We start from the raw sequence: 13,938 nt of genomic DNA, 5'->3' as shown, positions 1-13,938 counted from the left end.
CGGAGTTTCGCATCTGCAGATGCACAGGGGCAGACCAGTCTAGCCACCCCATTTTCCAAGCACAAAAACCCACTTGTGCTTTTTTCAGCCCCTTTGAAACCAAAGATGCAAATGGAGGAGGAGGCTCGGAGTATGTGGAGAACACGGCCCTACCCCTCACCCCTGCTACAGAGAAGGGGCGAATTGTTACCCGCGCCAACTGCCAGAGAGGGCTGCGGACTTCAGTCACAGGGAGGGTGCAGAGCGCTTTGGAAAACTATGCTGCCACTTTCTTCTTTCTTTTCAAGGTCAGATGTTTCTGGTCACGGCCAGTGACACTGGCAAAGAGTCAATTTTAGTAGCCAGTTTAATGACACAGGCACCGTTGTTGGGCAACATCTGGCTGGAAGTCCTGCCTGCATCCATAGTGTTTCACAGAATGACGTGCCACGGAGTTTTTAAGGCTTTTTGGTGTATAATTCCCTCTGGTGCCCACCAAAACCAGGCAAACTAGTGTCTAGCCGCAGACTATTTTGTATGAGAAAGTGGTGCAACTAGCACCACAACAAGCTGAAGGTTTGGGGCTCTCTCTGCCATTTCATTCCTTTCCTTTAAGCTGACCGGTAGAAAGAAGACATAAAACAATTAATTAACTCATCATGTAATTACTGTTTTATCGAGTGATTAAAAATATATATCTAACATGGTAATTTAAACTATAAAAAACGTGATGATGTTTGGTTTCAGACTGCAATTTCAATGAAGTTGCATGCCCCAGACATTTGGATCAGCATTTCAGTCTGCAGCCACTAAAACAGCTGCTCTGAATCTCACCCAAATATAAAGTAAATGCCCTATTGAAAAACAAGAGATCATTTCCTTACTCTCCTGCCTCATCTTTGCTGCTGCATTATTTAAAATTACTTGGTCATATGGAATCGGAAAGGCTATTTGACCTAAAAACCTGGAGGTGAGACAGCCAACTGTACACACAGAGGAGGCTCTGACATGGCACAGCCTGCTCGCAGAGGTTAGCACCACTTATGAGATTCTGGTGTGCAACGCCTACCCACAGCAAATGAAAGAAGTCCTTCCAGGCAGCTGTGGAGCAAATAAACGTGTTAACAGAGCAACGAGTCACTTCTTCAGCACTTGGTTCCACAGCAATGCAAGGAGACCGAATGGGCTAAGCTCTGAAACCACCCGGCCTTCTTGGGCTCTTCCTGTCCTGGGGATGTGGGCATTGTGTCTCTCCCCTGCAACACACTCAGGTCAAGGATTCCTCTTGAACCCTTGGCTTTGTCCCTAAATACCGAGGACAACGGGGCTGCTTCTAAGCCAGGCTGGCGTGTGTGATAGGAAATGCCCCATGTCCCTCACCTCCTCCAGCCCACTCCAGAAATTGCAGGCTCTAAGCCCTGTCTGGTTTAGTGTCACTGCCTCACTCACTGAGCAGGGCATGATGCAGAGGAGAGGAAATATGTTAAGCCTTGTTCTGTTTTAGTGCATGAACTCTGCAAAAATAACCATGTTTTCTGTAATAAGAGGTTGATTAGCTCTTATGTTGATCAGCAGGTGCTCTTTAAAGAAAGCACTTCTGGACCAGCTGTAGCCTTAATTGAGGCAAATCATAGCATTTGTTTAAACTGCTCTACTTGCACAGCTCTGCTTTTAGCTTGCAGAAACAGCTGAAAGACAGCATCGATCCTTCAAGTGTAAGGACTGCATGCAGTGATTGAAGATCGTGCTCTGTAAATGGCTCCAACACACCCAGGCTATCTTCTAGGACTGGGACCCTTGCTCCGAGACGTTGTCGAGACAGCAGGTCTGTCTGGCAACTTCTGCAGCGTGGCCCTAGCAGTCGGGGGCCAAACTGCATTTGCTGGTCCAAACTTCTTTGAGGCTTTTGTAGCTGAGCGAAGAACTGGCAGGTGATGGTTGATCACTGCGAGGGGACTCTTGTCCATGACAGGCCTGAGAAAAAGAGAGAAAATCACCACAGTGAAATTGCACTCCAGGGCTGGATATCTGCGTTCTCCCCATAGGCTCTGAAGTCTCCCACTCTGAAAACAGAACCAAAAGCTGCCAGGCCCAGGATCCACACAAGGCACAGCAGCTTTGCACACAAGGCATGTGCTCTGTGTGCGTACTGTGTTGTAATAGCTATGTTCACTTAGAAATCAAGGTGTCATAACTCTTCAGGTTTAGTTCTTTGAAGAAGCAATATGATGTTAATCTTACAGTAAAAGGGTCAAGAAACAACCATGTTTTGGTGCATGTGACACTTATCTAATGCCTACTTTATTTTTCAAAGTGCTTTCTAGCATGAATTGATGTAAATCACAAGGGGAAAAATCACAGTGGAACATTAGGAACTCACTCTGGGATTTATCCAGGGAGTCTTGAACAAGTACCACTAGACAGCTCTGCCACAGACGTAGATAACAGCCCTGCACTGTGAACATGAGAGTGGAGCGGAAAGGACACAGGAAAATTCTGGGACGTTTTTCAAGAAAATACAAAACTCAAGTGCTCAAGCTATAAGTAGCATGAGAAAATGTTTCGTTTAGCTTTAGAAGGATGAAGATAAATGCCAGCACAAATAAAAGGAGTTCTTTTTACAGAACAGGCAGGGGACTCCGGAGCCAGCACAGAATTCTGCTTTTTCCTGCTGTGGTGCCCCTTCTATTTTCACTAGACATCCTGCAGGCAGAGCTGCCAGCAGCGTGCATACCTGATGCTTGTTGATCCAACAGCTGCTGGTCCTGAAATAGGTCTCTGCCTGCCCGTGCTCCCATCAGGCTGGTGCTCTCCTCGAGATCCGCAGGGTGAAGGCTCATGTGCTGCTGGCGCACTGTGCAGGCTCAGGAGAGCAAGTTCCTTGCCCAGAGGCTGGGCTGAAGTTTCTTTCCTATCCCTTGTCTGGCATTGCTGTGTCCACTGCCTGTCCTCCTCTTGGCTGGGCAGTTTTAGGCACCTGACCCTGTGGTTCCTCGTTTTCCAGCATCTTGCTGCAACACCCCTTAGAGAGGCAGGCGAAGGGCTTTTCGGCGGAGATGGAATTAGACAATGGCTCAGGCTGGAGGATGCTGTGCCTTCCTGAGCATGTGATGAATCTGAAACATGGCAGGGAAACGCAGCAATTTACCAGCTTGTCTCACTCCTCAATGGCTGACCCAGTTAATGAAAGGGTCTGAGATTCTGTTCAGATTTTAACCCATCTAATCCTCAGGTGAAATACACAGAAGAAAAATTGTATTGGTGATGTATGAAGAGAACGTGCAGGCATATATGCTTAAAACCATTCTGTACATAGCAGGGATCCAATTGCTCTTGTCTATTAAAAGAACCAACTGTACCTAATTACCCGATGTGCAGAGTCTGGGGCAGGAACACAATCCAAAGAATGTGCCACAAAAACCCAGGCACAGAAAATTCATCTTTATAACTTTTAACTGACTGACACGTATTTTACTGTTTAGGTAACCATATAAATCTGACATAAATTTTTCACTGAACAGTTTCTGTCACACTGTATGATTTTAAAATGCCTGAATTTGATGGTGTTTTTTGTTTGTTTTTAAGTAAAGATGTTCTAAAAGACCAGTATGCCTGACTCAAGGGCCTGAAATAACACTCACTGACTTCCAAAGCGAGCAGATTATATAGATCTGATGCTGCATACACTTTTAAATAGGACTGGTTTTGCTCAGATGACTTGTCCTTTTCTGGTCAGGATTATTTCCAGCAAGAAGCTCCGCTGTCAGAAAATCACACTGGGTAGGGGGACACTTCTAAAGTTCAGTGCTGAGACATTTAAATACCTCTCCAAACCTTGAAATATATTTTCAAATCGCAGAGGTCAGCGTGTGTTTAACTGCCTTGCTGAACAGTCAGTCAGCCGCTAATCTTGTATCATGTATTTGCTCTGTAAAACACTCACATCTATAAATGCTTGTGATTATCTTGTATGAACCTTGGTTTTTATGGCCAGTTGCTTGTGATCAGGGTGACCCTCCACCCCCAGGTGATACTAGATTTGAAACCACTCAATCTCATAACCAAATCCCAACAGATCTCAACGCCCACATCTTAGCCCATCCATTCACTTTTACGGTCCTAAGGGATATGACACGGGCACACAGAGGTACTCTGGGTATTGTCTATTAAATCTAAAAAGTTGATGAGATCACAATACATCATACTCAATCTGAAGAAATCATATTAAATCTAAAGAGGTCACGAGATCATAGTTTAAGACTTTTGTGGCCACAGGACAAGAGGCCGTTCATTTGAATTTTTCTAAACAGCTGCTGTTCTTGTTAAGGAGATATAATTCACCTTACATTTTATACAGAGAGCCTTTGAATAATTTAATTATTTTACTAATTATGATGCTTACATTTTTTCCAAAACTATTATCTTTTTCCAATTCTTTATTGATACATTTTGCTCATATAAGAAACGTAAACCCCAAATTCATGTGCTAATACTTATTGAAGCAAAAATGTGGTTATTAACAATAGAAATAAATTTAAGTCATACTTCTGCAATTTCTTCTACCTGATATGTATTTGGAATAACCATTATTAATGTTTCTAATAGCTTTAAATACGATATTCAACAATCCTGCTTTCATCCATCTAACTGCAATTCCAGAGAGGTCTTTGGCTTTCTTCCTGAGTAAAAGAGCACATTTCATTTTTAATCTCTTGCCTGAACATCTTCCCAGAATTCCCAGCCGTGTGGTTGAACCTTAATCATCAGCTCAGCCATGATTTGCATCGGTGCCAACTGGGGTAAGACATAGCTCATTTGGAACAACGGTATTTTATACTAACCTGAGACTGCCACAAATCAACTACACAAGGTAAAAGACAAAGGCATGTCCTTCCTCTAGACTGGATGCTAAGCTGGTAGAAGATCAAGTTTATTTCCCTTAATTCTGTGCTGAAATATACCAACTGATGGGCAGTCACCATGTCCTGCTTAGACAACAGAACGGCTTACTCAGGGTCTGGCTCTACAATAGGGTTTCCAAACTGCTCTCTACAGCATGGATGCCAGATCTCAGAAAACACTGCAGGTACTGATAAATCTACCTGTGAACAGTTAGCAGCACTTGTCACTACACAATGCCAACCCTTCCCAATACCTGAAGACGACTGTGAGACACAGGAGTGGCAGGAAGAATCAATGAGGTCCTCATCAGAAGTCTCCCTCAACTCTTCCTCACTGCTGGCAGCCAGGCTGAAGGCTTCATCCTCTTCCTCATCACTAACAGTTATCTTCACTGCTCGGTCAGCCTTGTCTTGCTGACCTGTTTGCGGGCACCTGGACAACATTGAGTAAGCATTACACATCTAGTTAGCCTTTGAGTTGAGAATATGCAGCAAGCCAAGCGCAGCTTGGGGTAGCCACACAGGCAAACGCTGAGACTGTGGATTTAGTCACCCACAGTGATTGGGCACTTACCTGGAGATCTGGAAAATCAGTCTAAATGGATCAGGCATGTAAGCTGCCTATGACTGAAGTTAACCTGAAGCATCCTGAAGTTAACCAAGTGAAATGGGGCAGTACTAGGATGTGAATTAAGTTCAGAGAAACAAAGTGATCTTTACTTCTAAAACAACTATCATCTGTCTATGTGACGGGGGAATCTCAGCATGCTGTTATTTTCCTTTCAGCCTTCCATTTGGTCAGGCTGGCGTGACACTTTTGAAAATCCTCACGTGCTTTCATTTTTATTTTTTTTTTCACTGTCAGAATGCAAACACTGACAGGACCAAGAATATCTTACTTGTTATGAAAAGTCATTCCCTATACTCTCTAAGCAAGCAAGCCCACCCTATATGTGCCGAGAGGACAGAACCTCCCCAAGGTTTCTTTTTCCTTTCCCCATCCCATAAACCGCTCAGGAGGGGTACCACCATAAGGATTTCCATCCCTGTCTGCAGGGAAGGGAAGGCAGAAGATGAGGGGCTATCCCATGAAACTGCCACCAGGTGGCCAAAGAGCTTATTTTATTTTACAGCAGAAAGTGAATCCCTGGTCTATTGCATAACAAGAATTCTCCCACACTCACCGCTTATGCTGTTCTCTCCATACTCTCAGCTCAGAAAAGACATCCTTCTGGCTCAGATCTTCTCCTCCTACAGAGACATAAGGGTTTTCCATCTTCAGACTGCACTGTTTCAAGGGGCTCACTGCAGGTGGCTGAAAAATGACAGAAGTAGTCTTGATAACCTCAGAAACTTTCTCCAGCTCAGTTTCTGGACTTTGTATTTCGGAAGGCATCTGTATGCTGTTCCTCTGGAGTGCTGAGATCACCCCTCACCTCTTCTATTTTAAGAAACCTCATGGCTGCCCTGTACACTGGTATAGTTCTGGGAGCTCAGCAGGAGGAACCCAGGGTGGAAGGAACAAATAGGTTTGATTTATATCCCTCTGGCAGATTATTCTCCTGTAAACAAGTGTAAGCCTGCAGCATCTATGCCAATGAGCATATTAAGACCAGTACTGCAGATACTGCATCACTCAGCGTATGGCTGCAGTCTCCTTTCACATCCCAGCTTACAACACACTGTAATTCAATCAGATGTTCACTTTTGCGTCAGAAAAGCTTCCAGTGTTTGGGCAGTGGCAGCAGAGAGAAAGGGAGGGCTGCATTTTTTCCAGTGGTTCTTTAACATCTGTTGTCAGCATTAAGAGAAGCTGCAGACAGAGCAGAGATGCAGGTGTCCTGTACATGCCGTTTCCCTGATTTAGCACAGCCTGTTTGAACTTATGCACATGTGGCCGTGCTGTACTGAACCTCAGGGACCATAAAAGCTAATCATGGTGAGCCAGACTGCCCACCCTTAATCCCACGGGTGTTTTCTCACTAAGTTACTGGCCCGCTGACACGAACAGGCTGACCTGCAGGGCCACAGCACTACCCCATGGCTGAGAACAACAAAATTGGGCTTGATATTTATTTAGTCAACAGCCCCAGCCTTTTAGGCCTGACTACCTACACCAACATCAAACTCCTGAAAAATCTTTTGCTTAACAGCTGTTGTAGAAATACCACCAAAATTCACAACTCTGCCCTGTGCTTCGACCAGCCAGGATGGCATAAATGACTTCTGTCTGCTAATTGCCTTATTCTTTATTTGGGGGCTCACGGCACGTGTGTGAGGGAGCACAGACTGGGGTTGCGTCCAGACAAAATACTTGTTGAAAACAAATTAATGAAGTCTGAACTCCATGGCCAAAGTGGTCCCATGTGCTTTCACAGCTCTTTACCATCCCGCCTCAGCAGGGACTAGCACGTGTGCACAGAGGCTTTGTAACATCAGGGCAAAAGATTCTGCACCCTCTTCAAGCACAATTCCCTTTTTTTTGTGGGGGGGGAGTTGAGGGGAGCAGGTGTTGGAGGTTGGACTGTACACGAGAGTAAGCCACCAGAAATCACAGTTGAAACTCAGTTTATCATGGAATTTATGTGGGTGAGCTGGCAGGAATGCGAAGTGTACATGTACAAGAAAAACATACACCTAGCTTTTGCCTCCTTGCACGAAGGGCCTTGACGGGGTTCCCACAAATAACTTGGCTGAGTCCTAAGAAAAAAAAAAAAGGAAAAAAAAGAAAATATTTTACTCCGGTGTTTAGCAAAATGTGCTGTCTTTGAAACCAGTCTGCATAATTTCCTACATACAGGGGAGATGTAATAATTCAGGATGTAGGTTCACACTGCCAGCTTACATGGTCTGACGCTGATGCTAAGAGGCGGTTTCTCTGTTTCCTTCTGCTCCTACCTTGCCTCCTCCACTGTGCTGGTGCAAACACTGGTGTGGTCACATGGGAAGTAAGATCAGGAAACAGAGCCAGAATAAAACAGAGTATGTATTTTTTTGTTTTGCTGGGTTATTTTTCAGCCTGATCTTGGGCAGGATCAGGTTCCCCATGTGGCTATGCAGAGACAATTCTTTATCTAGCCTGGAGATCAGGTATGTGAAGTCAAGGAACCGACTCCTCTCACTGACCCAACCCTGGAAACCCAAAAGAAAGGGGTGATTGATGGCAGTGTCCCTGCCATGCTGAAAGCCTGCAGTACACACACTGCACATTTCAGCATGTAATCCACTGGGGAGCTAATGTGCCTCACCGTGCCTTTCTAGAGGACTACACTGCGTGGACCACATCACAACAACTGAACAAGATGTGACCAGATTTATTCACATAAGCTACACTTAAGCGAGCCCCATCAAGGCTGATAGGTCATTTAAAGGACTGAGCAGGACAGCTTTTGTGAAGGTGTGAGAGCAGAGCGTTTCACCAAAGGGAACTTCAGCAAGGGTGCACCACTGCAGCACGTGGCTGTCACGAAAGACATGATGTATGGGAAGGGGGAAGCCCAGATAACTTGCACCTTCTGCAGCAGTGGAAAGTAAAGGAAAGCCCACGCTAGAGCAGGTAAGTGCCACGGAAGAAAACATGCGCCGAACCTGATGTAGCAGTTGCATGGGTGGGTGTTATTCAAAGCACCCAGGCTTTCATCAGCAATAATAACATTCACAAGGAGGTGGAGGTGTGGGAAAGTACAGGATTAAAAAATTGTATTACCATATGTCAAATCACTGGAGTCATCTTCTGGAAACAGATCTTCAGCAACCATCGGATCTGAAAGAAGAGAGCCACCGTACAACAGGGGGGCATTGCTACATCTTCCTGCACTTGCAGACCACTGAGCAGTTCCAGGGCTGGAAGCTGAGGGAGGTCTTGGGCTGGATCCAGACTGCTTTGCCACAGCCCCAAGACATGGACCTAAGGGAGAGGTTTCAGCAGTGTAAGCAGGCTGTAAACCACACCATCATTGCATGCTGCCAATGCAGTGCCTAGGGCAGGAATAAGCTGCCCCTCATTGCTGCCCAAGGCACCCCTGGCCCCAGGGAACAACTACAGGCTTGCCACAGGTACAGTCCAAGCCCCCAAGCCTTAAAACACTTTCCTTAATGCACAGACACCATGCAGGTGGTGACAGCCACCTTCCCAGGGCTGTTAGTCAACCAGGGCAAACCACGTGCCATGACTTATGGTAATCTGGGAATTGCAGTGACAGATTTTTCCAGTATCATCTCACACACTTCTCCAGCACAGAAAGAAAGGTGCTAATTTAGTTTCATAATGGTACAGGACAGGATGAATTACACAACAGCCAGTGGAGGTAGAGCTGTGAGCTCCTACCTGCCCAACGGCCTGCTGTCCTGGGAGCAGAGTACAGCTGCACCAGCAGCGTGTGCAGCCACCAATTTATAGGAGAACAAATTTCATTTCAGTGCCTAGATGAATAGCTTGCTCTTTAAAATGTCGAGCATCTACCAGCTCCACAGCGGAGCAATCAGCACTGTAATAATATGGCCATTTCATTAGGAGCTCAGTGTTAGAGGCCTTCCAAATACCTCGTTGCTCACACAAAGCCATGAAGCACACAGCATATGCAGAGTACCTGAGTCAACGTTGCTATAGGAAAGAAGACAATATGGGGATGCTTGAACCTGACCAAGTGAACTCATCAGTTTATAGCTGAAGGCAAAAACGTAAGTCTGGCTACACTAGAAAACAATATGAATTCAAAATGTTGTGCTCGTTCCCCACTGTTTCTCTCAGTCTACTTTGTTAACTAGTTCTCTGAACCATAGCTGATGCTGCCAAAGCAGGATCACTCAGGGATCAAATTTTAATGGATTTTTTCACTACCATAACTACTACTACATCTAATGATTTGGACCTACAGGGATTAAATAAATGACAAACATATGTACTTATTCCAAAACAAACTAAATTTTTAATGGAGTACAGTTGGCAGGCATACCTCAGCCGTGGGGGCTGGGAAGCTAACTGCATTGCCCACACTAATGGGAAGCAACAGGAGCAGTTATAGGAAATACTTTGTAATATTTAATGGAATGTGGTAAAGTGCATGCAGCACGATATGTAAAAGCACAGACGTTTGAACTATAACCGAGGCTACAGGCAAAGGGACAACAGATTTATTTTCAAACCATCTACTCTGTCCTAATGAATGTAATGGACTTAATCACAAAGGCAAAGAAAATGGAATAGATGTATTACAAGACCACACAATCACAGTTGCTAGGATGTTGCTACCATTAAGGCGTGGTGACCAAATTGCCTTTCCTATTATTAAATTGGAGTAGGATATCCTGCTACATCCACACGACATGGGATTGACTGCTACCATAGAAAGGGCTGAGAACAGCTGTTGATGAAACATTTTCCAAGCTTTGCTTCTTCTGATCATGCCGAATGAATGCTAAGCACAGACTCCCAGTTACTGTTGCATTCACTTGATGCTTTACAAGTCGTTTGCATTTCTCTGATCTTAGTGGCCAGCTTTGGACAGCTTTCATTTAAATCTGCACCGTACTGAATCCCAGCTTCCCCACCTCTCAAGTGAAGAAGACAAAGTTCTTTGTCCCTTCTCTATAATTTAGCTTTGGCTCTGAAGAGGCCAGCTTGCTCTTCATCCTTCTTTTTCACACATCATAACCTGAAAAATGAACCTTGATAGGAAATCTGACGTACCTAACCATGAAATGTCTCTGGCTAAACCAGCTTCCTTGATGGATTCCTTGATGATTAGCCAGTCCTCATTCATCTTCTTGGAAGGGGGGATAGCAGTCTGGCTTGCTGGTATTTCATCCAAATACTCCAGGTGGGGAATGAGCTTTTTCACTTCAGCTCTGTAATTATAACCTGGCTCCTGTAGAAATTGAGAAAGTGGTCACTTGAACAGTTCTGACCGTCCTTCAGAAGCATGACGGTGTTCAATTTGTATGACTACTGTATAACCTGAAATACTTCTATGAAGTAAACCTACTTGCCTCATTCAACTAAAATAAATACCATCAGGAGTTTCAACTCACTGTGCTTTCTCCTCACATGGTTTCTAATCAAACTGATCGCAAACATGTTCTGAGTGCAAACACATTCCTCCTGCCCAAACGCCTCTCTGCCGTTCATGTGTTGATGACTTTGGTCTTTATCTTTGTTACATTAATATGTATGCTACAAAAATGAAGGCAGCCACTGATGGGAAAGCCTGGGCATCCTCAGCATTTGTCCAGCCTCTTTGCCTGGTTCTGTGATTCTCTGGTTGTTGCATCAACAGTGAGGTTACAGCAAGACTGAAAACAGGTTATGAGTGCAGCTACGCTTGCTGATGGATAAAGGTACAGTGCACTGAACGAACTACGCTGACTTTCTGGGGCACTCCTCAGGGTACCCATACATGATTTTATACATCATTAGAAGAGATGACTTACTTCTAACCATACTTTCTTCTGGCAAGAGGTTGTATGCCAATAGCAAGTGCACAAAAGGTTAAAACAAACTGCTTTGGGGTTGCTTTTCAGTGTGCTGGAAGAACAACATCATCACCCCCAATGCATGTGGGCTCACTGTGACACCTAAAGGGTGAAGCACAGATGCAGCTCCCTTCTGCTTGTGACATTGAACAAAAATATTCATGAACACGTGACAATGCCTGGGACCTGTAGGCAACAAGATCAATGAAGAACAGCGACAATTGTTCCCAGAGCACATTGTGAACTGGGCTGTTCTGGTGGATGCCGGCAGTGGAAAGGCATCTCCACGTGGCACTTTCTTCTTTGGGAAAACTTAGCAATACCTCAGGGCAGACTGGGTTGTGATGCTTTGCAATGGAAATACTGCAATGGAAAATTGTCTCAGATTACAAATGGCAACAATGATGGTGATCTCATACATTTCCTACTCAAATAAGCATAAAGCAAGAGCGCATCGCTAGTGGCAGAATATGAATGGGTGGCTTCCCTGAAAGTGATCAGCTACCTATAAAGCAATTGCTTAATTCAGACAAATGTTATGCTTTTCAGGACATTACGAGCAATATTAGAAAATTTCAGACAGCTAAGTCCTCCTTCAACACGGAGCCATTATAAACAGAAATCTTTCAGTGGTAGCTGGATGGCTGTACACTCCCTCCCGCCCTCCCAAAATGCAGCACCAAGGCTGGCAGAGGGAACTCACCAAATAAAGCGTGTAATTGTTGTTGTTAAGAGGCAGACACTGAACTCCTCTAACTGAGCCTTTAATCTTAATTTAGAAAATGAGTCAACCCATCGCCATGTTACCACGTACCACATGTACTCTGAACAGAGCCTGGGCTAGAGCCAATTTATAGCCATGTCCTGTTTGAGAGCAGCATCATGTTACGCTCATGGTACATTACTGCAACAGAGGCTGCAAAATTTATCATCAGGTTGTTGCTTTTGGTTTAGATAACAGAGGAAGATGAGCTCATCTGAAAATCAAATTACAGAGAGCAAACAGGCAGTCTGAAGAAAGAGCAGTAAATCTAGCTGGACCATTCTGTAGATGAGAAGTAAATAAATAGGAGAGCTTTTACAGAGCTGTAGCAAGAGCCACACTACAACAAGGAGATCGAGGAATGAAAATTGGCCATCTAGAGCACACCAAAGTGAGTCTGTATCTACTCTTTTCTATATATAGGTGACTTTTTTATACCCTGAAGAAATGCAAACAGTGTCAGATGAAACCAAGAAAGTGGCAATGCCCAACAAGATGCGCTAGGCAGCCAGGGACAGAGCCAGCTTTGTAACCACCCTAGAGCAGAGCAGCTTCCCAACATGTGGGAGTCCACAGTTAACTTACACTCTGTAAAACGTACTATTGTGCAGAGTCTCTCATCAAATTCTGGCCGGCATTTGAATGCAACAGATTGCATAGAAGTAGAGGCAACCATTTAGCACAGGTTAATGCAACAAGGCACACCACAACGTAATGCTCCTCTTTCAGCTCCCATTACATGACAACGTGCTGCAGCAGCTCACAGACTGATTTCCTCAGCTAAACAAATCACAGGCAATATGACATTATGATAACTAAAGCCCTACCTTCTGCTGCTTTTATTGCGGAATGTGATCAAGCCAGTAGTTCCATCTCAAAAATACTAACAACTCACGAATCTAAAAAAAATGTGGAGATTTAAAATATGCACCTATCTACTACATGATTGAGTTTTAGCGATAGCACCTCAGTTTTCAAGACTAAGTCCAGGACAAGTCTTGGACACCAAACCCCTCCTTTTCTGAAAATTAACAGTATGGAAACAACTCCTTTGAAATGCACAGGGCAGATATGTAACATGGTACGTTGGAGACACAGCCCCAGCTCCTGCTCTGCTTTCTTACTCCCTGCATTATCAGCTCTTTATGGTGCCTCTATGGGATGTGCCATCCCTAGTGAATGCTGTGCATTACACACCCATGTGTATGCATATGCTCATGACCTTCCAAAAAATATGGATGAGAGTATATAGCGTGTTGGCTACAAACCATCCTCTGGTATGTATTTGACTGTATGTGACCAAAATGAAGAACAGTCTCTTTTGATCCAGTTTCTCAAATTCTGATTTTCCTCCTGTTACCTTCAGAGTAGATGCAAAGATGTTTGGTTTTATACCCTATGCTATTTTTTCAAAGCAGGGAAAGAGATTAATAAAGCTTTGAGACTGTTCATGTAGAACTAGATCTTCCTCACTTTTCTTGTGGAGTATCCTGAAACCCAAAGCAGATCATGTATTACTTGTTTTCATCTCTGTGACACAAATAATCTCATGCTTTTACCAAAATTCCTCTGCAGAACTGATTTTATCACTTCAATATGTATGAGGTGAAATGCTATATTTTTTATCTTCAGGTTTTTATAAAAAGTGTTTTTGATAATTTCATTTTACCATTTTAAGGAAAAGGACAACACGCAATTCCTACAATACAGCTTTTCCCAGTCATTTCAACATCAACTTCAACTTTTGAGCAGTGTGGTCCTGAAGAACTTGCTGTTGGACAGGGGATCCTCCAGAAGAAATGCAAAAGTCTAAAGAGAGACATC

At 44.1% G+C, this 13,938-nt stretch overlaps 1 protein-coding gene across 16 annotated transcripts in view; it reads right to left on the bottom strand.

Moving 5' to 3' along the window:
• The window catches only part of LRRC56 (leucine rich repeat containing 56), a 61,460-nt gene continuing 47,522 nt past the window's right edge, over positions 1–13,938 (bottom strand). For all 16 annotated transcript variants that reach the window (XM_068684468.1, XM_068684467.1, XM_068684469.1 and 13 more), the window contains 7 exons: positions 10,570–10,747; positions 8,587–8,787; positions 7,516–7,580; positions 6,065–6,195; positions 5,135–5,313; positions 2,714–3,095; positions 1–1,953 (listed from right to left, as the gene is read on the bottom strand). In XM_068684468.1, the coding sequence (XP_068540569.1) occupies positions 1,755–1,953; positions 2,714–3,095; positions 5,135–5,313; positions 6,065–6,195; positions 7,516–7,580; positions 8,587–8,787; positions 10,570–10,747 (1,335 nt within the window). In that variant the 3' untranslated portion in view covers positions 1–1,754. The remainder of the gene's footprint in view (positions 1,954–2,713; positions 3,096–5,134; positions 5,314–6,064; positions 6,196–7,515; positions 7,581–8,586; positions 8,788–10,569; positions 10,748–13,938) is intronic.

This window comes from Anas acuta, chromosome 5 (assembly GCF_963932015.1).
Source record: "Anas acuta chromosome 5, bAnaAcu1.1, whole genome shotgun sequence".
In the NCBI taxonomy this organism is placed as follows: Eukaryota; Metazoa; Chordata; class Aves; order Anseriformes; family Anatidae; genus Anas; species Anas acuta.
This window is presented reverse-complemented; position numbering and strand designations above follow the sequence as displayed.